The 25,234-nt window shown below is 47.0% G+C and overlaps 2 protein-coding genes across 2 annotated transcripts in view; both read left to right on the top strand.

Moving 5' to 3' along the window:
- Window positions 1-4,404: 4,404 nt before the first annotated feature.
- LOC144135098 (uncharacterized) overlaps window positions 4,405-25,234 on the top strand; it is a 38,885-nt gene continuing 18,055 nt past the window's right edge. The window contains exons 1-4 of the mRNA XM_077667853.1: window positions 4,405-4,511; window positions 7,904-8,023; window positions 15,570-15,632; window positions 18,913-19,132. Of these exons, the coding sequence (XP_077523979.1) occupies window positions 4,454-4,511; window positions 7,904-8,023; window positions 15,570-15,632; window positions 18,913-19,132 (461 nt within the window). The 5' untranslated portion in view covers window positions 4,405-4,453. The remainder of the gene's footprint in view (window positions 4,512-7,903; window positions 8,024-15,569; window positions 15,633-18,912; window positions 19,133-25,234) is intronic.
- LOC144133664 (uncharacterized) lies at window positions 21,383-24,373 on the top strand. Its single transcript, XM_077666823.1, has 3 exons — window positions 21,383-22,177; window positions 22,505-22,705; window positions 23,922-24,373. Exons 1-3 carry the CDS (start codon window positions 22,156-22,158, stop codon window positions 24,371-24,373), a joined length of 675 nt encoding a protein of 224 aa, XP_077522949.1. The 5' UTR covers window positions 21,383-22,155.

Genomic DNA, 25,234 nt, shown 5'->3' with positions numbered 1-25,234 from the left:
GTCGCCTTAAGGTGCTTTGCTATGCGGGCATAGAATGGCAGGCTTGAAAACTGTGACTTCTTTCAAACCATTGTTTTGATTGTATGTCTCATATCGAAGCAGGCGGCTCACGTTATCAACGATAAGCGAGTGTTCAAGAAACACGTATTCTGTCAATAATTCGGTCACTTAATCGTAAAATATGCAGATTTTGCTCTTAACAATCGAGGGCTGAACAACTTCCTCGAAGGACCATAAAAAGCTTATGTTTTAGAGTCAATCTCATTTCGGCTATATGCGCAGAGTGAGTAATTGTTGCTGTGAATTCATTTTCCTTTTCAGAAATGTCCAGTGTTACTAGTGGTGCGTAACTTTCTTTCTTACTGGAGAGGAGCTAGCTGTTTAGAATTGCGTGCACGGAAGAGTAGTGTACAGGCAGGTCCGATATTAAATGCAACGTTTTACCTCTTTCAAAGAATGATTGCTCCAATAGTACGATTCTGAAGCGCACTTTTCGCTTTGTTCTAAGTAGTTTTATTGTTCAAAGGTAACACCTAATAAAATATTTTCGTCTTAAGCGCACCAGTAACCCGAGATTTCATTCTGTAATTAAAATTGGCTGTTGTCTTCATGTTGGATCTTCGTGGGATTTGTCCACATGAAAGATATTTACTGCGTGCTTGGTTTGTCCGGTTTATATTAAAAAGGAGATGGAAGATGAGTGAAAGATTATACTTTTTCCTCCATTTTTCCAGGAGGCGGAGAGTAAGTACACAGGTTGTGTCTCCAAAGGACTCTGTCAGAGTTTATATTGAGGAGTCTAGAATTAAGACATTTTGGTAGCTATGCCCGCCCCAATTTCATATAATAAGCTTGCGTCCATTTTATTGATAAATTACTATTCCATATTGCGTAGAAATAGGTTTTCTCACACCCACGTATGAGAACCGCAATAATATGAAGAGAGCTATCTTAAAACCAGCCACAGCAGAGGGAGCCGGCGAGAGGACACTTTCATGATCTCTCCTGAAGACGCCGCTGAAATGGTTGGTTGGAATATGGGACAGCGTAAAATTCTCGAATGATCCAATGAGAGATGAATTCTGCTTCTAGACCTTTTCAAACGGTGAGCGCTTCCTATTTGCCTGATAGACGGTCTTTGGATCTAAGTGCACTTCCATACTACTGCAAACTCACAATATTTTTCCTCTTTCGGCGGAGAGTACCCTGATAGCGGCCAGAAACCCGGGTGCACTCCCCGAAACCTGGTTCTCCAACAATGACTTTCTTTGACAGAGGCCAGCCTTTTTTTTCAACCCGAGGGTGCTTCAGCTTTTACTAAAATGTACTATTTTAGATGCAGGAAACATTTTGCCCTGTTTACAACCAGTATAGACTGTCTTACTTGTTGAAAAGCAGAGTACCTCTGCGAGCTTTTCGTTTCTTCTTTCAGTTCTCCCCTCTCGTACGTGGTAATGAACAGAGTTTTTTAAATTGCGTCCCTAAAAAAATGATGAGGTGGGTACTGCGTCTCCGAATCGTATGTCGATATATTTCGTGCCTAGGGCTTTGTATACATAAGAATACTGTCTCGATTACTGGAGGCTAATTGGTGCTTGCTGCTTTGAGTATACTGGCCGTCGGGTGTCGCTATTAAATAAGTATCTTGGGCCGATTCCAGCCAAAAGGGTAGTTCCATAGAACCCAGGCACCTCTCGCCCAGCCGCAGGCCTTACCGAAGCCCCGAGCTGTTTATCTGACTGATGTTTCTGAGAGGAGGAAGGAAAAGGAAAGAGCACGGGCCTGCCTACTGGCTGAAGCCTAGCCACGCTCGCTGCGGCATGCTGAAAGTAGGATAGGTAAAGGGTAGGAGAGCAAAGAGCGAAAGAAAAGACGCGCCGCGCTTATAGTCCGCGGGCCGATCCCGGAGGCAGTGCCATACCGGGCCGACCCGTGCCACAGTGCTGCAAGCCAAGCATTCCGCCATATTCCAGAAATAAGTTTAATATCTTAGGTCCAAGAACCCGCTGCAGATATTAAATCAGGTATCATCGAAGGCCAACGCGCCGCAGCTCTTTGGTACGCACCGCTTACCTGAAGGGCGATTAGGGATTTTGAGAATTTTTTAAAAGCTTCGTCCGCCTTCTCGTTAGGCTGATTCACACCCTAAGGTCATAGTTTGTACCACTTCAGACTTTCCACTGCCGCCTGTACACGCGTTTCGTGGCCAGCGGCCCGCTCAAAAGGTCCTAGGAAGTACCCCGCCAACTCTTTTGGTAGTAAAAACGTTACTACACTTGTCGGACAGATGTTTCTAAATGCAAAATAGCTGCTAGTCTTTACTTTTGGACATATCGCAGTGAATCGTGGAATAAGTTTTATATTTCTTCTAAGCATGCACGCTTCCAGGTTTCATCCTGGCACACGTAGAGAGGCTACTCTACCCATTAAGCAAGGCTAAGCTCTCGGATAGCGGAGCGCGACAGTTCATTTCTTCCAACGGATATTGAAAAAAGAGGACATGGAAGAGTCCCGAGGAAATAGCTCTAGTTAAACCTGGAGTGACGCGATAGCTGCAGCCAGCCGAGTAAAACTTGCTGAGTTGAACTGCAAAGTCAGTCTTTCGCCGCTTCGTTTCTCCGGCCGGTCCTTCTTCATCTTCGTCCCACTTGATGCGGCGCATGCGCACAGCTGTTCCAGCTCGGTTTCGCCGCCGCGACGCGCGGCCGGCAGCAGCAGCCGCTCCGCATCACGTGACCACCCACGTGGCTGCTCACGTGACGGACTACGTGACCAGCCACGGTGCTGCGACCTCGGCAGCTGCTCCGCACCACGTGACCAACCGCGTGACAGCGTGGCGGCGCCGCCACGCTGAAGGCTCGAAATGCTACCGTAATATAGCTGTCGCTGCAATATGTGAATATTCTGTCTATAGACTGCCCGTTCCTTCTCTACGAGCTGCACAACGCAATTTTCCGAAGATCACGCGTCACTGCCCAGAAGTGAAACCAGTCGGCTGTTTTGTTCATCTTTCACAAATGCCGAAGATTTCCCGTAATAGCTTCGGAAGCTTCTCTGGCGCGGCCGTAGGAGGGCTTGCAGTACCCCATCTATCCAACAGAACTCACGGTTTCCTCCAGAAAGACAGGGAGCAGAGTACTCATTTCTTGCGGTCATTGGAATAGGGCTTCTCTATCATGTACTTTTTATGCACCCCGAGCCATCAGCACTGTTTTAAGGACAGACTTGAGGCATACCAAACTGTTCGAAAAAAATTCACAGTCCAGCTATTCACTAATTTATGCGTCAGGCACATTCCTTGATGCCCAGCAAGTCAGTACACAGAGGACCTTCGTTTGCCAATTGTCAGCGAGTACTGACATTGGCCGACTGACATTGACGAGGACAGAAATTGGCCGCGGGAAGGCTAAGTGTTCTGCACGCTCTCGCTGATTTTCGAAGCTCGTCAAAACTAGACAGAACGGGCCTTGGCGTCATGTTTGAAGTGAGAAATTTCAGCGGGCGTGAATTGCATGCAGCAACAAACGCATATTCTTGCTGCATCTCACCGCAGTCTGTTTTCCAACAGATGTTCACTATTGGTGGGTAAAAGATAGTGCAAGTTGGAGATTTGAAGGAAACCAGCGTTGGTACCAGAAAGTTAAAATACACAGTCGAGAGAGCGTTTGAAAAAGCCACTAAAATGAATGAGCGCCACTGGTTCTTCGTGTGTTTCAAATACAACTGCAAATGCCTCTATGTCAACTTCATGTGATGTTAGGAGGTTCACCTAAAAAATCTCTATTGGCTTAACAAAGGAGTGCACCCCCTTCCTTCAGAAAGTAGCGGCAGCAACAGTGTACAGATTGCAGCCACAAAGGTAACGAAGCTTAGGGCACAATTTGCTTTAAAAACAAAGTCCGAAGCATTGAAATGAAACAAATGATACACAAAATAGAACTACTTAAACATACATTTTGGTCTTTATCTAAATAGCAGGAACATACAATAAATTTAAGGAGGCACTGAACAAATCAAGTTGAATCCCAGATTTTAAAACTCGCTGTTACACTTAATTTAAGAGGGTTAGGGATTTGAAAGCCAAGGCTTTAACGACCGTAATTAGTCCTAAAAGGTGGCAGATACCAGCTTTCGTTCTGCTTCGTGTTCTGCAATATTTATTTCTATGTTGCAGGTTACCTGATTGGTCAAAAAAGGAATCGTGTCCTTTCCCGCTCCTTCATAACGGTGACTGAGCAATGCGTTGTTGAGTTCCGTAACCGGTGTTATTTTCAACGATGGAAAAAAAAAAGCGTTGAGTATAAGCATAAAACAGTACATTCGCAATAATGCGAAGGGCGTTTTTTTGCACTTTATCTAGTCTATATGTGTTTGTTCATCTTTTACTTTCTCCCTCAGAGGCGGTGGTGAAGGAGGAAAAAAAAGCACGCTGACGATACTGTTGGCACTTTTGATGCTTCTTGGGCTCGGCGGAGTCATCTATTTCCTGGTATTAGCGGAGACGGACAACGGTGAGCGTAGAAATGAGATGGAATTAAGTCTTGTTACACTCTATGGCAGTGATTTCTCTGAGGAAATTTAATGCTCCATCTCGCCGCACCTATCGCCTTTGCCGTGTCGTTTTAATTTGCATCGTACACTCGTTTGCGCACAATACGCGCTTGATTACCGCTGATTAAGGTTGCGATTTTTTTACGCTGGTATTACGCCAGGAACTAAAAGGAATCTTCCGAGCGTCATAGTTTCCGGCCGCCTTGTGTGGTAATTTAGGCTTATTGGCATAAGGGGGGGACAAAAATATCTAGCGCACCGCAAGACAACGACCGCGAGGAAAGACAGCAGACACACAAACGAAAACTTGGAATTTTTTTCCGACCGCACAGCAAAATATAAAAACAGCTCATGACCTAACCTCAAGCATCCGTAGCCAGCAAAAGTGTTTGTTACGTCGCAAGTAACACAGGCCCTGTCAAGATACAAGAATAGTCGGCTTTGACACACAGGTATCACGTAACCTATCTCGTATGATGTCCGACTCAATTTCGATTTCGCTCTATTTGGAGCGTTTGCAGGCAGCTGTTTTTTTTTTTTGTGACGGTGGTGCGTTTTTTGATAGATTGATATGCACTTGGATTCTGCATTTGAATTCTGACCATGGTGTAAGAATATTTCCTTGCACCGTTGTTCTGACCCAAATGAGGTCGTGAGTGAGTTCATGACGCGCAAGTGAGGTCATGACGCGCATTCACACGAGCGCTTAAACTCTCTCCACAGTGCAATTTCGTACAGAGGGCGAAAAATTCTTTAGAACAACGGAACAGTGTGTTCCGCAGCTCCCAAAGCCGCTGTAACCAGGAAGGAAAACAAAATGAGTAAGAAATACTGAGTTAAAATGCGCATGCTTACATTGAGACCATTTTTAGCCAAATGTTATCGCTAGATATTGCGCACTTAGCCCGAAACACATTCAGAACGGGCTCTTGACAAGTGTTTTTCCCTCTGTACCACTGCTATTGCAGCAGTTGCAGCTATTGCAACATGGCGTGTGTCGCCTCCTATTGTTCAACTTTGCCATTAAGCCCGCCGATATGGAAAAGAGGCTTCAATGAGAAGTTTTGAAGGGAGAAACTCAGGGTATCTTTTTGTAGCCATTGTGGCCACGCAGATATCTTGGTCGTAAATTTATTCCCTCCGAACATTATTATCACTTCAGTTAGTCCGCTGTGAATATGACCGTAGTAAGTCGTGGCCTGAAAAAAACTTTGCCTTGCAATCTTTTCAGAGCTCCGGTTATAAAAAAGTACCTTAATACAACACAAATGATATGCACAGGTATAGCCGGAGGTAGGCATAAGACGAATGACGCATTGCAATAGCACTTTTTATTATTATAGCCCCAGCCACGACTCATCACGGTGTAAACACTCCAGCCACTCGCTGGCGTTCGCACTGATTTCGCATTCTTTTTTTACAAGACGGCCCGAGACAAGGGTATGTGTGCAGGCTGCTATGCGCCGCCAAATGCTGCTTACAGCTGGGAATAAAGTTCTAAGGCTCACGGTGCCGCTTTTATAAGTATACCAGTTCTTCCCAGATCAGAAGACACAAAGGGAATCAATGCAATGGCGACTGTGTAATACAAATCCCGGAAAGGCACTGAAGCTGTTTCGTAAAAGCTAAACTAACACGCCGAGGACACCATCAGCAAGCAAAAAGCAGCTACTTATTTTCATTTCATTGCATAATACAATACTCTTGAGCAGAATTCAATAGTAGAGGCTTGTCAACAGCGTGTTTTTCCCAAACAAGTTTCAACTCACAGACGGAGGAGGAGAGCAGAAATGACCAACTCAGCCGCTCTTAATTATACGCAAATTTGGGATACACCGAAGTGCTAGCGGCGATATAATATGTCACCACAAGTATTGGCCCAAATATTACTCATAGCATGGTCTGAGTGAAAGAATAACCTCTAAACTGCACTGGCTGCCTGAAGCGGAAAAAAATCTCCAGAGGACGCCCATCCTCCGTCTTGAATTTATCTCACGGTAAATTAAATGGATTCCTTCAGCGAACAGGGGTCCTCTACGGTTGTCACTCTGCAGACACATATACTGCTATTCTTTCACCCCTCGGTCGTAAGTACACCTCATCTGTGGCCCAGGTTCAGCTTCAGCCTATCTGCCCATATATGCAAAAGTGATAAATCTCTAGTTTATGCTCAAAGATCGCCGGGAGCGCTCACATCTCCACTCGTGCAGTGGTGCAGCGGTTAAGCAATGTTCCGCTGTCCCGGCCGGTGGTTTCTTTAAGCACAGCTACCGGGTGGGTTTAAACACCTAGGTAGCTCTTGCCAAGCAACCTTTCGCCAACTGCCACCGACCCCTTTGGACGGTTTGTTCACAATCGGGTGGGCAAGTTGTGACGAGTTGAAAAGGTCACGTGACCTAGCTAGGTTGCGGGTAGGCCACCTACTCTTGCGCTCGCTACACTGCCGGTCCTAGAATGTCTGCCGAACGGGAGCCTTAATTTTATCGCGTTAAAAATGAGAAGCACTGGCTGCAGCCAAACTTATAGCCTACGTCCATGATGTTGCTCATACCATAGTCTAGGGCCGCACAATAATTCTGCCACCTAATGTGTCTTTACAGAATAATTAAATTTGTAGGGCACCTCCTTGCACTACGCAAACATGAAATTATATGCATTTATATACGGCAGCACACTTGGTAAGTATCGTGCCGTAGATAAGGTATGCTGCCGTAAGTATGCTGCCGTAGGTAAAGTGGTTCTGTGGCACATTCAAAAAAAGTAGCGAGAACGGGACGATAGGATATATTCGATTATTCTGTTTCAACTTTTGTGGTGTGGTCGCTCTTTTAAATATGCATTGTCCAATCATACTATTGACCCTCGTGTATTTTTAGTGTTCGATAAGAGACCTGCAGTCTATTTTCCGCTTTTTCGTGCCTATCAACAGCCTTTCTCTAGCTAGCAAAAGGACTTCCTTTAACCCAATGCTCTATAATTTCATCTTATACTTACTATTTCTGCATTTATGCATTTTATTATGGGAAATAAAGAAATGTAGTCTTAGGACCAAGACGCACTGCCCGAATTTTTTTTTACTGCTATCGTCATCTTTCTTATTTTCCCCAGATAACAGATCTTATCTGCGGCCCACACGTTCTAGCAAGTTCGTCGTACACCCCGAAAAATCTCAAAATGCAGCATGCGAAGTTCTATGCTTTGAATTTGGCGCTCATAATAGTGACTGAAACACTGCTGCGGGCGCACAGCTTCGATTTGTGGATACACGACCGTTTTTGCATGATAGGAAGAACTGCGTAGGCTCCGGTTTAGGCCTAAGTCCGCCCTATCATTCCACTTGCTTCTTTTTCAGCGGATCTAACCGAACCCAACGGTGGATCATCTGGCTCAGGTGGTTCATCGGGTGGCCCATCGGATGGATTCTCATCTGGTGGTGGATCCAATCCTCCCTCCTACCAGCCCAAGCCTCCAAGTAAGAGGAAACAGCGCACCGCTGCTGAAGACCTTTCATATCTTGAACCTTTAGTCTTGCAATGCCATAAGCAAAGACAGCCTGTGACGGAGGTAATGGGCTTCTAGAATGTCCTCACGAGGGTTCCTCACACTGGCAGAACGGAGCGAACTGTATTAGGAAGTTTGTGATTGTATGGGCCAACAAACATCAGTCGTTTATGATATTTTTCTGTCTATCTAAAGAAGGATAAAACTGCGCACATATACTCACATATAATTATATACGCACATATACTTTCATATACTCACATGATGTAATTACAACGTTTATTAGTGTTTCATCACCTGTGAAGCAGCAGCATGGCCTCAAAAATTTTGGGATCTTTAGCGCTAAGTTTTTATTTTCCAGTTAGCGATCTTTTAGCGGGGCTCCAGCGTCTCTGCCGACTATGCCTTTAACTTCGCTTTGAGAAATATAATAAAAACAATTACTTCAACAATGTTGAAAACTAATATATTTAAGAAAAAATCGGAGGCGGTACGTCGTACGGTTCACGGTTAAGCAAAAGAAGTACGTTGCAACCTTTGTGTGACTACAAATGGGTCACCTAGATCGACACAAAACGTCGGCGCAGAGAAACCGCTCCTGTGGTCGCCATTTTTTTTTTGTTCTTCTTAGCACTGCGTGCGGAAAATTCTTCCGTGTTTGCGAAGCATTGGCTTACAGTAAATTCATCCTTTAGATTAAAAGCATCGAAGCAAAGATCGGGGGTAAATTCAATTGCTTTCGCAGAATTGTTGCACCGAATGTCTGATCGCACCATGACTGGAAGCCGTGATCAATGGGAGCGTTGAGATTTCTACGCCTATTTCTATAAGGGCAGCGTCTCTATCAGGTATCTTGTAAGCTATTTTTTACCCAAAAAAAGATTGCTATTTTCAATCCAACTTCCAAGCCGACCCCATTCACATTCATTTTTCAAAAGTGCCGTCCACCGCGCAGCCACCCAGCTTACAATCCAGAAGGGTCACCCTCCAGCAATGAAAAAATCGAAATCAAAGACGCGGTGCGAAAGCCAGCTACCCTGCAGAAGAACCACCTAATCTCGACCCACCTCCACACGTCACCTATAATTTTAAATGCACTAACCATCGCCTGAGTTAACCTTTGCCGCGTACGCGACGCCTTCGCTTACAGTAAAACAATCCTTCAGATCAAAAGCATCAAAGCAACTATGGTGGGTAAATTCAACTGCTTTCGCAGAATTGTTGCATCAGATGTCTGATCGCGCCGTGATTTTTTTAAGCGAACTCCTTGATATATCGAAAATACGTTAAGGTTCCGTGTGTATACAGGGAGTAGAGATTTGTGCGGAAAGTGTACGAAAACTATAAGCAATTCTTCTTGCTCACCATATTAAATCCACTGCTTATTTCCCTATTTCCCTACGCGCAGCTAGTACACCACGTGCTATATATTGTCACGGATTGATATAGAGGCCGGCGTCCAGATGCGTCTATTCATCCAGATGTATCCAGATGCGTCTATTCATCAGTCGGTTCTTCAACACGCGCTGGATGTATTGACATCTCGCCTCCCACCTTTGGGTCTAACACTCTCTCCTACTAAATCATGTTTCATTCGAATTGGAAATAAAGCCGCCTTACGGAAAGCTCCCCCTTTAAATTTTACGGTACATAATTCTCTGATTCCTCAGGTAGAAACTGTTCGTATTCTTGGTCTTCTCCTCCATACATCTGGGACTGGCACCCCGTGGCTGACAGCCACCCGTAAATCGGCTCACGCTACTCTAGGTCTGATTCGTCGCATAGCTATGCGCTCTGATGGCGCACGTGCTCATACAGCCCGCCAGCTTGTGCGCTCTATCCTTCAGGCACGGATAGTATATCAGGCACAATTTCAACGTCTCACCCGCAGACAATGGGACTCCCTTGAAGCTATCAATCGTGAGGCTATGCGCGTCATAACATATCTGCCTCCTTTAACACCCATACCTGTGCTACAGGAGTTCGCCCAACTTAATACACTCAGTGAAATCATCGGCCAACGGGTGGCAAATAGAGCTCGAAAACAGACTCTCAAACTTCATCGTTTAAAGACACTTCCACCGTGGTCCTATTGCCAGCTCACTGACAATCGCCCCACTGTTTCCCCGTCGGTATCAGCAGCGTATCTGCCTGAAGGGTGCATATTATACACGGATGCATCACATTCTGCAGAGAGGGGAGTTACTGCTGTGCATAGTCCATCTCATCCGCATCTCAACTCTCGCGCGACGTATACTGCGGATACGTGCGCTCCCCTGGCATAGGAATTTCAAGCCATTTATACTGCCATTGCTTCCCTTCCACTCGTTCCAACATTCAATACAGTTCATATTTACACCGACTCCCGCGCCGCCCTTAAACAGCTTAAGGCTGTTCGACGAACGTTCCAGATTTCACAATCTATTCATGTGCTCTGCGCAAAGTATCCATGTCCTGTGCGCATACACTGGATTCGCGGCCATGCCCAGGCTCCACATAACATTCAAGCGGATGCTATGACTCATCTTCATACATTAGACCATTAGACCATCCGCCACCTTCCCCTCTTCCCCCAGATCCGTTCCTGTCCCACGTTTCCGATTCCGAAGTTCAGCGCCAGCGAACACGCGCTCTAATTCCTCCGTGTTCGCACCCTCTCCCCCGTAGTCCTCCTCGGCAGGAGGAGGTATCCGTGCGCCGGATTCGGGCAGGGGCGGCTCTGACACCACCTGTCCGTCATCGGTGGCGTGCGAAAGATCTGCCAATACCTGTCGGGTGCCCTCACTGTAGGCTGCACCGGACATTTGTGATGTGCGGCACTTGTTGTGGACGTGCCCAGCGACGGCTGCTATCAGAAAACGGCTCCTCAGGGAGGTGGGCCTGCGGTGGAACCGCGAAAGTGACTACGTTAAGTGGACAATGGACAACCGTTTCATTAACAACCTCTGCGACTACCTCAGCACAACGGGTCTTCACTCCTTCTTTTAACTTTCAATCCCGTGCATTCCTTCCCCCCTCTTCCTTTTTCAACTTATGCCTCATGGTAAACTTCTCGAATAAAAAAAAAGAACACACAAGCAGCAGGTCGGCCAGCTGCAGCATCGTCATCGGCGCGTGGCGATTGCGCCTCGTCTTTTTCTTCCTGTCGCTACACTACCTCCTCCCACAAAGCAGCATCGTCCCGATGCTAACCCGAGAGCAAAAACAAAAAAAAAACACGCAGCGGCAAACCACACACGGGCCCAGAAAATCCTGGTGGCCGATGTAAAAGGCAGTGGGAAATGCAGGTGAGCATCGCGCACAATACGGCTTAAGCAGGACTACGTGCACAATTTCAGGGCAGGGGGAAAGACGAGATGACGGTCGCGTTCCTTAGGGCAGTACCTTGTGCGATGAAGGACCGCATACGGCCGATGTAGCGCTTCATGAATTTGCGGGAGAGACCTCTGACGGCGTACCGGTGTCCAAACCCAGACCTCGTCCCCAGGGTGAAAATGGACGTGACGTCGACGGAAATTGTATCCACGAGCGTCTGTATGCGGTCGGTGCCGGATGCGGAGTCTAGCGGATTGTCGAGCTTACTCCGCGCGCTCGCCGACTAGCCGGGCATTATCGGCGACGTCGGCAGATGGATTGTGCGGCAACATTGCGTCAAGCAACGTGGTGACCTGTTGGCCATTTCTAAAGGGGACATACCTGTCGTCTCGTGGACGTCGGCATTATACGTGAATGTAACATAGGTCAGTACCGTGTCACCGCTGCGATGGGCGAAGTCCACGTACATGGCGATCATGTCGACCATTGTCTTGTTCAGCCTTTACTCCAGCCCATTGGTTTGCGGATGGAACGCCGTAGTTCGGCGGTGGCTGGTGCAGCTGAGACGGAGGACCTCCTGTGTGAGCTGTGCCAGAAACGCGGCACCTCGGTGAGGGATCAAAACAGCAGGGGCACCGTGACGGAGCACAATACACTCACTAAAAAATTGGGCTGCCTCAACAGCCGTCGCCGACGGAAGTGCTCCAGACTCGGCGTATCGGGTTAGGTAGTCCGTGGCTATCATAATGTAGTACCTGTTACCCGACTACGACGCTGGAAATGGGCCGAGAAAATCCATTGCGATTGTGAGGAATGGAGAAGGCGGCGGGTCTAGTGACTGGAGAAGACCAGCTGGCAGCGTGGGCGGTGTTTACCGCTTTTGTCATTCTCGACAAATTCTTATGTACTGACGGACGTACTTAGGAAGTTGCGGCCAATAATACTTTTCTCGGATACGTGCAAGTGTTCGGCTGTAGCCAAGGCGACCATCTGTGCGGTCATCGTGACAAGCTTTGGCGACATCAGTGCGCAAGCCTTCTGGAACAACAAGGAGCCACGATCTCCGGCTACTGTCGAAGTTATGCTTGTACAATACACGATGCAGAATCCGGAATATCGGCAGAATACGCAGGACAATGCGGGGCACCGCGTCTTCGTGGCTTTACAGGTGTACCATAAGCAGACGAATCTGAATATCATGGCGTTGCCGAGCAGCCATATCTGCCGTATGCAATGCACCAAAAACGCCGTCCTCGTCATCATTTTCACCTCCTGGCGCCGGCTGCACGGCGGCTCGAGACAGTCAGCACCTCGATGTCTGTTGCCGGATTTGCAGGTAATGGTGACATCGTTTTCTAGTAGCTGCAGGCTCCACCCAGCAATGCGGCCTACAGGATCCTTGAGACTGGACAGCCAGAACAGCGAAAGGTGGTCGGTGACGACACGAAAATGGCGACCGTACAGATAGGGCCGGAATTTGGTAATGGCCCAGATGACAAGGAGGCACTCTTTTTCAGTTGCCGAGTAATTGCCCTTCGCCTTCGAGACAGCTCGGCTGGCGCTGGGAATAACCCGCACAGCGCCGTCCTAGAGTTGCACAAGCACTGCCCCTAGTTCCTTGTTCCTGGCCTCCGTGTGGAGTTCAGTTTCGGCGCCTTGATCAAAATGGCCTAGCATGGGCGGCGCTGCAAGGGCGTGTTTAAATTGCCGGAAGGCTGATTGCTGCTCCGTCGTCCACTCAAAAGCGACACTATACTTCGTAAGACGGTAAAGTGGCGCCACGATCTGGACGAAGTTCCGAACGAAACGTCTGAAGTACGCGCAGAGGCCGAGAAAGCTGCGGACAGTCTTCTAGTCGGATGGTGGAAGGAAGAACTTTACGGCAGCCGTTTTCTCAGGATCAAGCTTCACACCCATTTGGCTGATGATATGACCTAGGAATGTCAGCTCACTATATGGGAACCGGCGCATTGAAGGCTTCAGGGTGAGTGCGGCGATCAGGAGTGTTTGAGGAACCGCTTCAATGCGCACCAGATGGTCAAGCGAAAGTGCTTGAGAAGATGACAACGTCATCCACATACACGAAACACGTCTACCACTTCATGGGCGATATCAGTGCACGTTAATGAACCCCAGCTGGTCGAAATTTCCGGAGTCCTTCACTACGGCGTCCCTCATAGCCTGAGTCACTTTGGGACGTTAAGCCCCCATAAACCAAACCAAACGTCGGCCACATCAGTACGGCGAGCACAGTATACATGACTCGTTTAAATGTCGTGTGCGCTGTACACAGGCCAAACGGCATCATCTTAAACGCGTAAAGGCCATCCGGTGTTATAAAAGCGGTCCCCTCGTGATCGTGCTGATGTACATCAATCTGCCAGTATCCACTCTTCAAGTCGATGGACGAAAAATAGCGGGCATGACGTAGACGGTCGAGGCTGCCGTCGATGCGCGGTAGTGGATACATGTCCTTCTTGGTTACCTTATTCAGTCGCCTTTAGTCTACGCAGAATTGAAGGGTCCTGATTTTTTCATGGCCAGTACTACAGGTGCGGCCCACGGACTGTTCGATGGCTAGATGACGTCGTCGCTTATCATTTCGCGAACTTGCTCTTGTATGATTTCGCTTGCAAATGCAGGCTGCTCAGGGGCTGGGAACAGACTTTTCAGCTCCTCGCGGACGACGGCGCGGATTATTTCGGGAACATCGGCGAGTCCAACACCGCTTAGGCTAGACAAGGCAAGACTTGAGACGATAGGAAGGGCGCTCTGTCGTTGAAAGCGACTGGTTGTTGTCGCCAAAGCGTGCTCGATGTTGGTCGCTTCAGCGACGACTTCGGCTACTGGGGTAGCAGTATTTGGGATGAGGCCTCCAAACATGCCATTCCAGACACCCTTCATCAAGGCCCGCACTTTCTTCTCTTCAGTAGCCCGAGGGTCAGTGTGGGCACTCAGAAGCAGCTCGTCTTGGACGAAACTTCGACACTCTCGGTGGGACCCTGGATACGAGCGGGGAGCTGATATCCTGCATGCTGTCGCCGGTGCTAGTTCGCGAACGTGCGTACCAGTTTGCTATTGCATGTCTTCCATGATGTTAGCGAAGCCTCATGGTTCTCGAATCAGTATTTCTCTGTGGCATCTAAAGAGAAGTAGAGGTTCTGCAGACACTGGTCGGGTGCCCACCCATTATGACGAGCTACCCGTTCATAGTGCTGGACTCAGTCTTCAATATCATCAAGGCCATCAGCACGGAACGGGGCGACAGATCTTGGGGTGAAAGGCACATAGGCAATCCTCGGGGTAGATGTCCCAGATGTCCTCGATCGCTCAGGCAAGAGTCCGAATTCCGGCGCTTGGCCTTGCTGACGATGGCTAGCGCGAATCTGTTTCTGCCGAGGGTTCCAAGAAAACCAGACAGCCAGGACTTAGCACCGGGTACGAATCAGGAGGCGGAGTGCGCTGCTTGAGATGCGTTAACCAGCATCTGCACCAAATGTCACGGCTTGATGTAGAAGCCGGCAGAAAGCACAGGTGACAGCAGACAGACAGGTCCAGCAGCAGCAGCGTCGTCGACGGCGCGCGGTGATCGCGCCTCGTTTTTCTCTTCCAGTCGCCACAATAAACCCAACACTGACTATGGAGGGACACCGAAGACAGTTTCTTCCAGTTTCGGTATTAGTAAAAATAAATTTTATGTATGTTTCAAGCTTATTTATGCTCGTCGGCAAATGCAGTACTGATTATTTTTCTTGCCCTCCATTAAAATTCTCGCTAAAAATCTGGAAAGCCTTTGTCATTAGTCTTCAAAAATCTATAGTCGCACAGCCTAGCCTCAGGGATGTAAGCCGAAGAGGAATAATGACGCACGTATGTTTGTTTGGATAAACGCTCTCAGTGCCCGGAAGCAGCAGTATTTTTGTAGGCATCTTGTAGTTTACAAATACTCAATTTTTAATCGATGTAGTAAACTTATTAGAACACATCAATGCATTAATAGAAGACATCTATTTATCTACGATGTCTGATTAGGAAGCGACACGGAAGAATTTTTAATCACATTTCCTACGTTTTGATTCATTTCTGCGCTGTTTCGTGTTGTCCTGAGTAGCGGACTATACAGCGTAGTTCCCTATATAGTCCTCTATAGACAGTTCACTTCCTGGAGTGTGTCAACAGTGGTTCACACGTCTTGGTCGCAGAAAGCAGCCCTACAACGAAAACTACCGACACCACAGCGGCCGAAACCACCACAGAGGCAGTGGGTGAGTACTGAAGGACGCCCCTGAAGGTGTTTTTTATTTATTCTGCTTTAAAGAAAGCTTAAAAGCAGCTGTAGCAAGTAAACAGCCATTTTTTAAACTTTGTTGCGCTGCAAATTTAAAGCTGCGGTGAATTCTTTCTGACGTAGAATCAGTGCGGGTGGTTTTAATATAAGTTGGTGCTTCCTTTTAAGAAGCTACAATTACTCGCGCTGTGCTTAAAGGAGCGCATGATTGGGAGAGAAGGCTGCTCGACTGTGTGAAGAAGAAAAGTTAAAATCAAAGATATATGCGCAGATATTACGCAGGCAAGTGAAGGGAAAAGAGGAGCTTGTTATGACATACATCATAGAATGCAAGTCACTGAAGCCAAAACGTATAATGGCAGTTTTTTTATTTGTGACGTTCCTCAATGGCAGCTTAACATGTGCAGCATTTAAATATAAATGATTTTAAAGTAGAAAAAACAACCACATGCTGCTGGTACGATCCGAACCCACAACCTGCGAAGTTTGAGCCCGGAGCTCTACCAGCTCAGCTACGGCGACGGCGGTCCCATCTCCTGCTTTCGCGTCTATTTATGTGTAGTCTAATCAAATCATCATAGGGCTCACCAGCGCCACCCTCGTGCATAGCGCCGGACGTAGTATGTCCTGCGTTACCGCGAGTGCCGCGTGAAACATAAGCGAACAACGAGGGCGGAAGCTGTGCGTGAACCCTTGTATGCTACACATGTCAAAACTGCAAGAACCGGGACCCTCGTTAGCCGTGCAACTGACAAAGGAAGGGAACAGAGGGTCTAGCTATGCCATACATGACGGAAGCCAACAGTCACTCAAACCAACATATTACTTGAAGTTCTATTTCTAATGGCACCTTTAAGAGAGACCCAGGACACAATTCTTGAATGAGGAGAAAAAGTCATGGGCTTCAATATTCTGGGGGCCTATTTAATGTAACCACTATCTGTTTCAATAAAAAATGGATTAACTCATTACACAGCGTTGCAAGGCAAAGTAAAGCTCATCGTCCGCCTGATTGGTCCGGAAGAAGAGGCCTTTTAGGCCCTCTCTAGCTATTAGGTTTAAAACCTAGACGTAAATATCAAACTGATCATACCTACGGGCAGAACATTTTGTCTTGAAAAGATCCACCCCAAGTTTTGGCACACCGTACTTGCAATTTCTCACCAAACCCTTTAACATACTGTCTGCATTTATGTATCCACCAGATCACCAACCTGCGGTGATGTTTCACGTGTGGATCGCAGCACCAAACACCCATGCTAGCATGAGTAACAAACATTTTTTATCTAGACCCGTAGTCCTTTTCAGCAACGCCTCCCGGCGCTTATATCAATGATCTTCTAGGCCCTATCGAAGACATACGGGGCGCTGTTCGGCTAACTGAACTACGTTAAGAGTACCTATATTTGTAACGTTATAAGTAAAACTGTAACCCTTAGTCGTCTCGACAGGTTGTCTGTGTTTGTAGTAACCCAAGAAGCTCACAGCAGCAGGGTTTTTAGGCGCGCAGTGGAACAATTCCGGCGCCAACTGGGAACTGCTCGTTCTCTGTAGGTCAAGATCTTCCTGTCAAATTTACGCACAAGTCAGACTAGATCAGTGTTTGAGGTTGCACTTAACTATTCGTAATCACTCTAAAGCCAGCTGATTAGTATTCGCGTTTTCTGATTCTTATACGGATTTCACCGATACTGGCTTGCGCTTCATGGCAGTGATGGCCAACGACCGGATATTCGGCGAGCCAGTCAAAATACCTCTTATTGTTTCTGCGGCCTCCATCAGTCGCGTTCTCTGAAGGAATTGTCATCATTAGCCTCACATCCCAGGACATACCAGTTAAAGAAAAAGTGTCACCATACGATCTTCAGTCAGCATTCTCCTATGCCAGCCGGAGCCAGAATATATCAGCTAATTACCTTTAGGTGTGTCCTTATAGGATATATGCCAATCCAATATCACTACCGAGCTTATAACAGCGACTCGTATATTGAGTAATAAAACCGGGGCGAATATATCCAGAATATCTTCTTTGCTTTCATTTCCTTGAACATTGACCTCCTGATTAATGAAGCAGTAACCCTCGGCGCTGAAGGTAGGCTGCGAGTAACTAAAATCAATCCCTGTTTTTGAACACACCCTGACTTTATTTCTCGAACAGAAAATACTCCGATCAAATGAATAAAATATAACTCCGGCTTTGGAGCCACATAACTTTGCGCGCAGAAAAAGAAATCCTTCTTTCTGTGGACAGAAACAAACCGTACACACAGCACAAAAAAAATGCGTCAACGACCAGTTGAGTCTGCTAGCGACTTTAAGTTGCTGCACCGCTCTCGGTCTAGTGGACTTAGCAGATTTCGCTGTTTCCCTGATAGACACCCCCCCCCCCCCTCCCCCAGCGCGCAAACCAGCTTCGACTAAAGTATATGTGAAGGGCGTATCCTGTACTCACAGACTTTTTGTGGCTATGCAGCCGCGGCTAGGCCGGAAAGGGAATCAGAAGACGATCCGTTGTACCCATGCCTTCGGTGGTGGGTTGTTCGTTCTTCGGGCTATGAGTGCGGAGGGATGATGTTGGAGAGAGCGTGCGGGACCACTAGTGCTTTTGCGCACACTCCCCACGGAACGTTGACAAATTGCCGTCTCTTTCTCTTTTCTGCCTAGCCACTGCTACGTACCCATAAAAATTGCTCGTGAATATACCGCACGCAGCACATCTAATATACAATTCGTTTATATTTGATGCCATGCCTTTTTCACTGTAGGAACTCATCCTGTCCATTTCTAAGTCACTTCCTTCAAAGAAGCAGACCTTTTCCGGCTCACGTGAAGAAGCATTGTTTTTGAAGGGAAAGATTCCCTACGCTAGGTTTTGAAGAGGGCAGCGTCAGTGCAGTCAAGTTACAGGTGTCACGTGGTTTAAGGTGGCAGGTCATGTGACCTACGGACATCATCACAGTCTGCCCACCGTGGCAGGTGGCCACGCGGGTGGAAGGTGGCCATGCATAGGAAACTTTCGCTTCTCACCTGAAGGGCCAGGATTCGGGCTAGTGGGTAGTCAACAACAGGATCCATCCATTTTTTTTTTCAAGAGACACAACAGGAGCGTTGTTGTGTCCCTTGAATATTGTGCGCTATGGATCCTCATGTTCTGATCAGAGTTAACCAAAGTTTAAACCACAGCCATTCTGCTATGCGTTAACTTCAATATGAACCGTCTGAAGCTTGATTTTCTTTGCGTGCGCGGTGGCCTGCAGTGATACTCAAGATGTTGGCATGCACTTTCGGCTCGGAAGGCGTGCTGGAGGCTATGGTGCCCCCGGATGGCATGTGTGACGTCATCTTCTATACCGACGTTTACTTCCAAGAGAAGAGGAAAAAAATCGAGCCCATGGACAGCACTCTGGCCTTCGATGTACTCAAGGCGAAGGCCATAGCTTACGCAACGACCACCTTCGGAACGTCCATGCACACCGGGTACTCTCAAATGGACGTCTTGCTTTCATGCGCACTCTGGATCCCTATAGGGGCACTAAGAAAAACACTGTTCAATTTTTGTTCTTCAAAAAATTCTATTTTTTGGCTCTTTAAGGGTACACTGATGTCTATCCGGTAGATAAAACGCATTTATTGCTGAGCGGTTTGAATTTTAAAGTGCGACTTTTTTTCTGCCACTTGATTCAAATTTGTAACGTCAGGACCGAAGAAGACTCCGTGACTAATGTTACAAATTCATCGACATTGTAGCATAGCCTCCAAGAACCGTCACAAAACGGTCTTCGGGCATCACGATCTCGTCGTGTAAAGTGCTGGTGTTGTGAATTCGCGTATTTTGCTTGTCTTGATCACGTTTGTAGACAATAAAAAGCTTCGTTTTTATGTAAAGTAGAAACTTTGTCATCAAAAGCGCAAATTTATCGACAAAGTTTAACTCTAATACCTCCTGACTAACAGGACAGCCGACTCGAGCACGTCGCAAAGTATTCCACACAAGCTTGCAATGCCACGACAGTGTCGTTCGCTCGGGGCCTTCCCATGACCCCACCTCTCGCAGACTCGCCTATGAGCATCCTTTCTCTGTTTCAGCACACCTACTCGCGGACGTTTAGGTCGACTTGCCACACGTTGACGTTTTAGGGGTACGAAATGCCACTTATTGCTTTGGAAGTAGGTGCTTTCTACCAGCCCTTGGTGTGGCGTGGAAGTAGGAAGAGAGAATGCAGAATTACGGCGCAAGGTACTTAAAACTGAAAACGACACTTAAGCCCCGCCGTAAGGTTATGACGCTACTGCGTTAATTGGTCCATTTAGCAGCCTGGGGTTCCCTTTCGGGATCGCTTCGCAGACATGAACACTGCTCTCTGACCATCACATAGCGCTTAACCTGCCCTTAAAGAGTACCATGCCTTAGCATTAGAAAGCCACCCCCCCCCCCCCCCCCCCCACGCAAGTACTCCTGTGTCGCCCAAGTTCTGTCAGCATGCTCATAACAGAATTGCTTATTCTCTATCTCACTTTCATAGATAGCGGACAGTCCACCTACCCCCCCCCCCCCCGCCTCTGGTGAAGTAGCACCGCTGTTAAAGGAACACAGAGGTTCACATTATCAAATGTGTTTTATTACTAAAATCCGATATTTCGGCACTTCGTGGCTTTTTTGCCGCTTGTTCGGGAGCGAAAGGCATATATTGCTAACGGACTTCGATTCGAAGTTGATGATATTTTCCCGCCACTACAATTAAAACTCGGTACTCTCTCATGATGAAATAGAAAAGTGGCGTAAAGCGGCGGAAACAGAGACGAACTTCGTGATTGCTGGCGCAAAAACTGCGCTCCTACCTAGCAGCATGCTAAAGGAAAGCTACAGCCGGCCGGACGTTGAAGGCCTCTATCAGCCGTCGTCGCTTCATTTCCGTTTCCCCAACGTTACGACGAATCCTGTTCCCAATTCCGATAACGAAGTTCTCACAGAGAACTCCGGCCTGCATTCAGCGACCTCAACCCCACACAGCGTGCGATGCTTTTGAGAGCTGAGGTGGCGGGTCTGGCAAGAAAATCCTAGCCCCGATGAGTCGGCAGCGTCTCTGTCACCGCCGAGCCGCCGTCGCGATTGATGCGTAGGCTGGTACGTGCGGGCAGATTTAAATTCTGCTAATAATAGTCTCCGTAAGGCTGGTTATGCCGCCGAACGTCTTGCTACGTTGACGAAGTCAACACGTGGAGCGGCGGGTTTGCTAACCTTCAGGCGATTTGAACATTCACTGTATACAGCTTTTTAAGGCGAGAGCCTTTCTTGGCTCATGAGTGTGCGCAAGAGCTGTAAGCTGGAAACGTGTGCAAGAAGCGTTCGCTGCACCTGGCAATCAAATGAAATAAAAAAATTGAAAGAAAGATAATAAAATATAAAACAAAAATATTACTTATAAAGTAATAATAATTAAAAATAGAAAAAAGTAATTGTAAAGAAATGAAAATATAAATTAAAGAATACAAAAATTACAAATGAAGGAGAAAGAGAGGACCGTGAAGTGCTGCGCATTTCCGCTGATATGCAGACTTAATTGAGTGGAATCCTAATTTTCTCTGTGTTGTGCGATGTCAGTGCACATTAAAGATCCTAAGGTGGTCGAAAATATTTCCTTGTCGCATTTCCGTGCCGTTGCGCAAACTTCGTCCTAGAAGCACTTACCGCCGTATTCACAAACGGGCCTTACCTTTACCTTACCTTCACTCGAGAGGCGACTTTCGTAAAGGTCACCGAAAGTGGAAGGTACGGGAAAGGTGAAGCCGCGTTTCAGAAACCTACCTTTCAGGCGTCCTTACGGAAAGCGCCCTTACCCGCGGAAGTAAGAGGCATGGTAGCGAGGCTAAAAAATTATTAAAGCTTCCGTCATTGTTGCATGCACTCATAACTTTTTTCTATCCTATAAAAAGTAGTTAAACAAGTACGGGAGATGTAATACACATTTATTAGGCGAAATCAGGTAACATAGCTCTAATTTTGACGCACGTTTTTTTTTTTTTGGTCTAGCCACAATGATAGCCAGCGGTCGCTATAAGAAGCTTTGTTGAGTCGACGTCCGTTTTTGTTTATTTTCCTGTGCCTCGTGTGTTGTGCGTGTGCCTCGTGCGTTGTGCTTGTGCTTTTTGGTTATTCGTGTTTTCTTTAATAAGTAAATCTAGAATTTAAGTTTTCTGTATATATTATATTGAATTTTACTGCCTATTTATTTGTTTGAAACACGTGTAAATGGAGCAAAAAAAAAAGAACAACGTTTACGGAGAGCGAGCGCCGCGTCCTGAGGGAGTTGGTAAACACGCACAAGTCTGTGATCGAATGCAAGAAGAGCGACGGGGCCTCCCTGGAGAAAAAGAAGACCTGGAAGCTGCTCACTGAGCAGTACAACTGCCGCACCGACGTTCGGCCCCGCACTGAGGCCCAGCTGCGCAAGTGCTGGGACAACTTAAAAGATAAGTGGCGAAGAGCGAACGCAGCAGACATGAAAGCGATTTTCGGCACAGGTGAGCTCTGCTTTCATTATTTTGCTTGGTAAAAAAAAGCAATTGCTTGCTGTCTGCCTCCATCATCGCATTTAATTTGTCATCCTTTGTGCTTTCTGCGAAGCAGCTTCCGCAACACGGATGGCGACGCGAAAACGATGCCAAGGAACAACACACGCACTCATGTTGTTCATTTTCTGGTCCCGTTTCGTTGTTCATTTTCTGGCTCCGTTCTTGCTTCGTTTCGCTGAAGTCATAGTTTTCATGTGACATTTGCCTCGTTTGTAGGCGCTCGAAATTAAGGAATTTTCAGTAACATTATTGCCTAATTTCTGTGCCCTTTCTCAGGGGGCGGCCCGCCACCACCCAGCCAGCTGGACGACGAATTACAGCACGTTGGAGACGTGGCGTCCCATATGGGAACAAGGGTAGATAACCCATTTGACAGTGACGGCAGGCGCTACAGCAACAGCGGGCCATTGCAGCGCACCCCGACCGCTGCCACACTGCTGGAGGCGACGCAGTCCGAGCCACAGGCGGAGGCTGATGGTATGATTCTTGCTTGTGTACTTTTAAATATATATCCGATTATACATACCGGCGTGAAAGCTAGGTAATAGTTTAGGGCATGTGTGTGTTGGAAATATCGCTCATAATAAATCTTAGAAGTTTTTAATCATTTCTCACGCAATATTGATTGTGAATAAAACGTGTCAATTCACCGAGTAATTGTGCTGTGTCAGCCACGCAACTGCAACACAAATTAAGCTGCAAGCATGGGATGCGCAGGGGTCATGTTATTGAATCAGGAAGTAGGAATGAAAATTGCGGTCACACTTGCTTAGCCGGCACCAACTTTTTAGCCATCATCCAACAAATGAGAGCATATGACTGCATAGTTAAACTTCCTGCACAGTTATCAGGAGCAAGATAAGCCCTGCATATTGCAAGAGATTTTAACCTCAGCATGGCCATGTCTTTATTCCTTAGCCTTTGTTGGCATGCCTTTTTCAGGCGGCCTTCTACTTGCCGTTATCTAGAGCATGGAAGTTTAGGGATGAACGCCTGAAGATGAGATCTTGCAGCCTCACTGGTACTGAAAAAGAAAAGGGAGAACAGGGACAAGCAGTTTCCAATTTGTTGCAGATATTTTGGGAATATGTTGCTCTGTGCAATTTACCTGCCATAACTCTGTGGTTTGCAGAGTGAGGGAATTGAGTTACTGCAATATCACAAAGTGCTATGCAATATGAATGCTAGCAGTGTACTTTGCAAATATCAACATTCCCAGCCTGTACAGGTTCATCTGTGTGCTCTATCAGTCTGGTTAGCCGACGCTTGTGTTGTCATATGCAGCTGTCTAGCTTTGCCTTAATTTTTTTCTGCATACTAATCAAGATGACAAAAGGAAACATACCACCAGATGTTTCTTGTTTCCATCTTGTCTTTTTTTCATACCTTTTGTAAGCCTGTGTAATTTTTTCTGGCATGGAAGTATTTTAAAACTGCCAAATAGTTCTTTATGGCTGCTAAGATACAGCTGCTACTGCCTTACAGGGAACATGACTGCTGTTCTCTGTGCCTACGGCTACACATTCTGAATGCAACATTCTCATGCACTCAAGATAAGCTGGCATATTTGTGGCATTATGATACTGTGCACACTACTACATCTCTGCTTTCGATGGTAGTGAGATATTGTATTGTTATGAGCACAAGACTGAGAGTTTAATGAAACATGTTTAATTTACGAACAATCCTTCAGAGTTCGACTTCTCATGGGGCCAAGCAACGGACAGCAGTCAAGCTGAAAGTGGCGAGGCTGCTGAGGTTGCCGAGGTTGCCCCAGACGACCAGGACCTGCAGGAGCAACAGTGCAGCGACGAAGAGCACAATACGCCGATGCTGGCCACCACTTGTGAAGTCATTCTTCCTGCTACACAGCCGGCTGGCTATCAGCGACGCAAGACTGCGCCTGCCCCAAAAGAGTCTGTACTTGCCACAGAACTGAGTTCCCGTCTTGAGGCTGTGGTAGCAGACAACAAACGAAAAAGAAAAGAACATGTGTTAAGGGTGAAGCACATGAAGGCACAGCATGAGCTGCACATGAAGCACGCAGTGGAAATGCATGCACTCCAGAGTGCGAACAAAAAGGCTAAAATGGAACTTCTGCAGATGAAAATTGCTGCGTTAAAGAAAGACCTCAACATAGAATAACAATAAACACATTGTTTCTTGAAGGAGCGAGTCATGTACATTCATTCATATTACTTAATTTTGTGTAAAGTGGTGCCTAATGATGCTTCCCCTGGCTCTGAACCCACTTTGCGAGTCCAGAGGCAATGGTTGCAGCTGTGGTTGAGGCTGTGGCTGCCGAGAGTTGCAGGTGTTTGTGTGCAACAAAGCAGGAGGCATTTCCCCTGTAGCACGACGACGGCCAAAATTGTGCAGTGCAGCACAAGCTGTTATTACGACTGCAGACATCCTCGTGTTGATTTGGAGCTTCATGTCCAGGCATGGGAATCTCCTCTTCCATATTCCAAATGCCCTCTCCACAGTATTCCTTGTCTTGATCTGTGCCTTGTTGTATCTAAATGAAAACAAACATTCCATATGATGAGAGCACCTGTTATGTTAGGGTGAGGTCATATATTCTGCCAAATAGTTTCTGCTTACCGGTACTCTGGGCTGCCTCTCTGTCCTGATTCCCTGAGGGGGGTCATGAGGTAAGGCCGGCAAGCATACCCCATGTCGCCGAGAAGCACTCTTGGGATGGTTCCTTCCTCGTAGCAGAACCTTGCACGGCTGTTGTCAAATATACGGCTGTCATGTGTAGACCCAGGCCAGCTCGCCACCACATCAAAAAACTCCGTCTGAGGGCCAGTTATTGCCTGCAGAAAATATGCGAAGAAACAGTGTCGCAAACAAATTACACACAGCAATTCCTTTCCATTCAAGAATATTGCAGCTACATTGAACAGATGTGCAATTTGCGCATAGCGTTCTCGTAACAGCTATCTACTTTATGCCGTGTACACCCAAATTTACTGAGCCTTTACTTTCTCATAATACCTTCTT

Source organism: Amblyomma americanum, chromosome 5 (genome assembly GCF_052857255.1).
Source record: "Amblyomma americanum isolate KBUSLIRL-KWMA chromosome 5, ASM5285725v1, whole genome shotgun sequence".
In the NCBI taxonomy this organism is placed as follows: Eukaryota; Metazoa; Arthropoda; class Arachnida; order Ixodida; family Ixodidae; genus Amblyomma; species Amblyomma americanum.
The sequence above is the reverse complement of the archived record's forward strand: the minus strand, read 5'-3'. Positions and strand labels throughout refer to the sequence as shown.

Coding starts and splice junctions, on each gene's coding strand:
- LOC144133664 (XM_077666823.1), top strand. CDS start 22,156: ATGAAAGCGATTTTCGGCACAG. Junction 22,178..22,504: donor GAAAGCGATTTTCGGCACAG/GTGAGCTCTGCT, acceptor GCCCTTTCTCAG/GGGGCGGCCCGCCACCACCC. Junction 22,706..23,921: donor GCCACAGGCGGAGGCTGATG/GTATGATTCTTG, acceptor ACAATCCTTCAG/AGTTCGACTTCTCATGGGGC.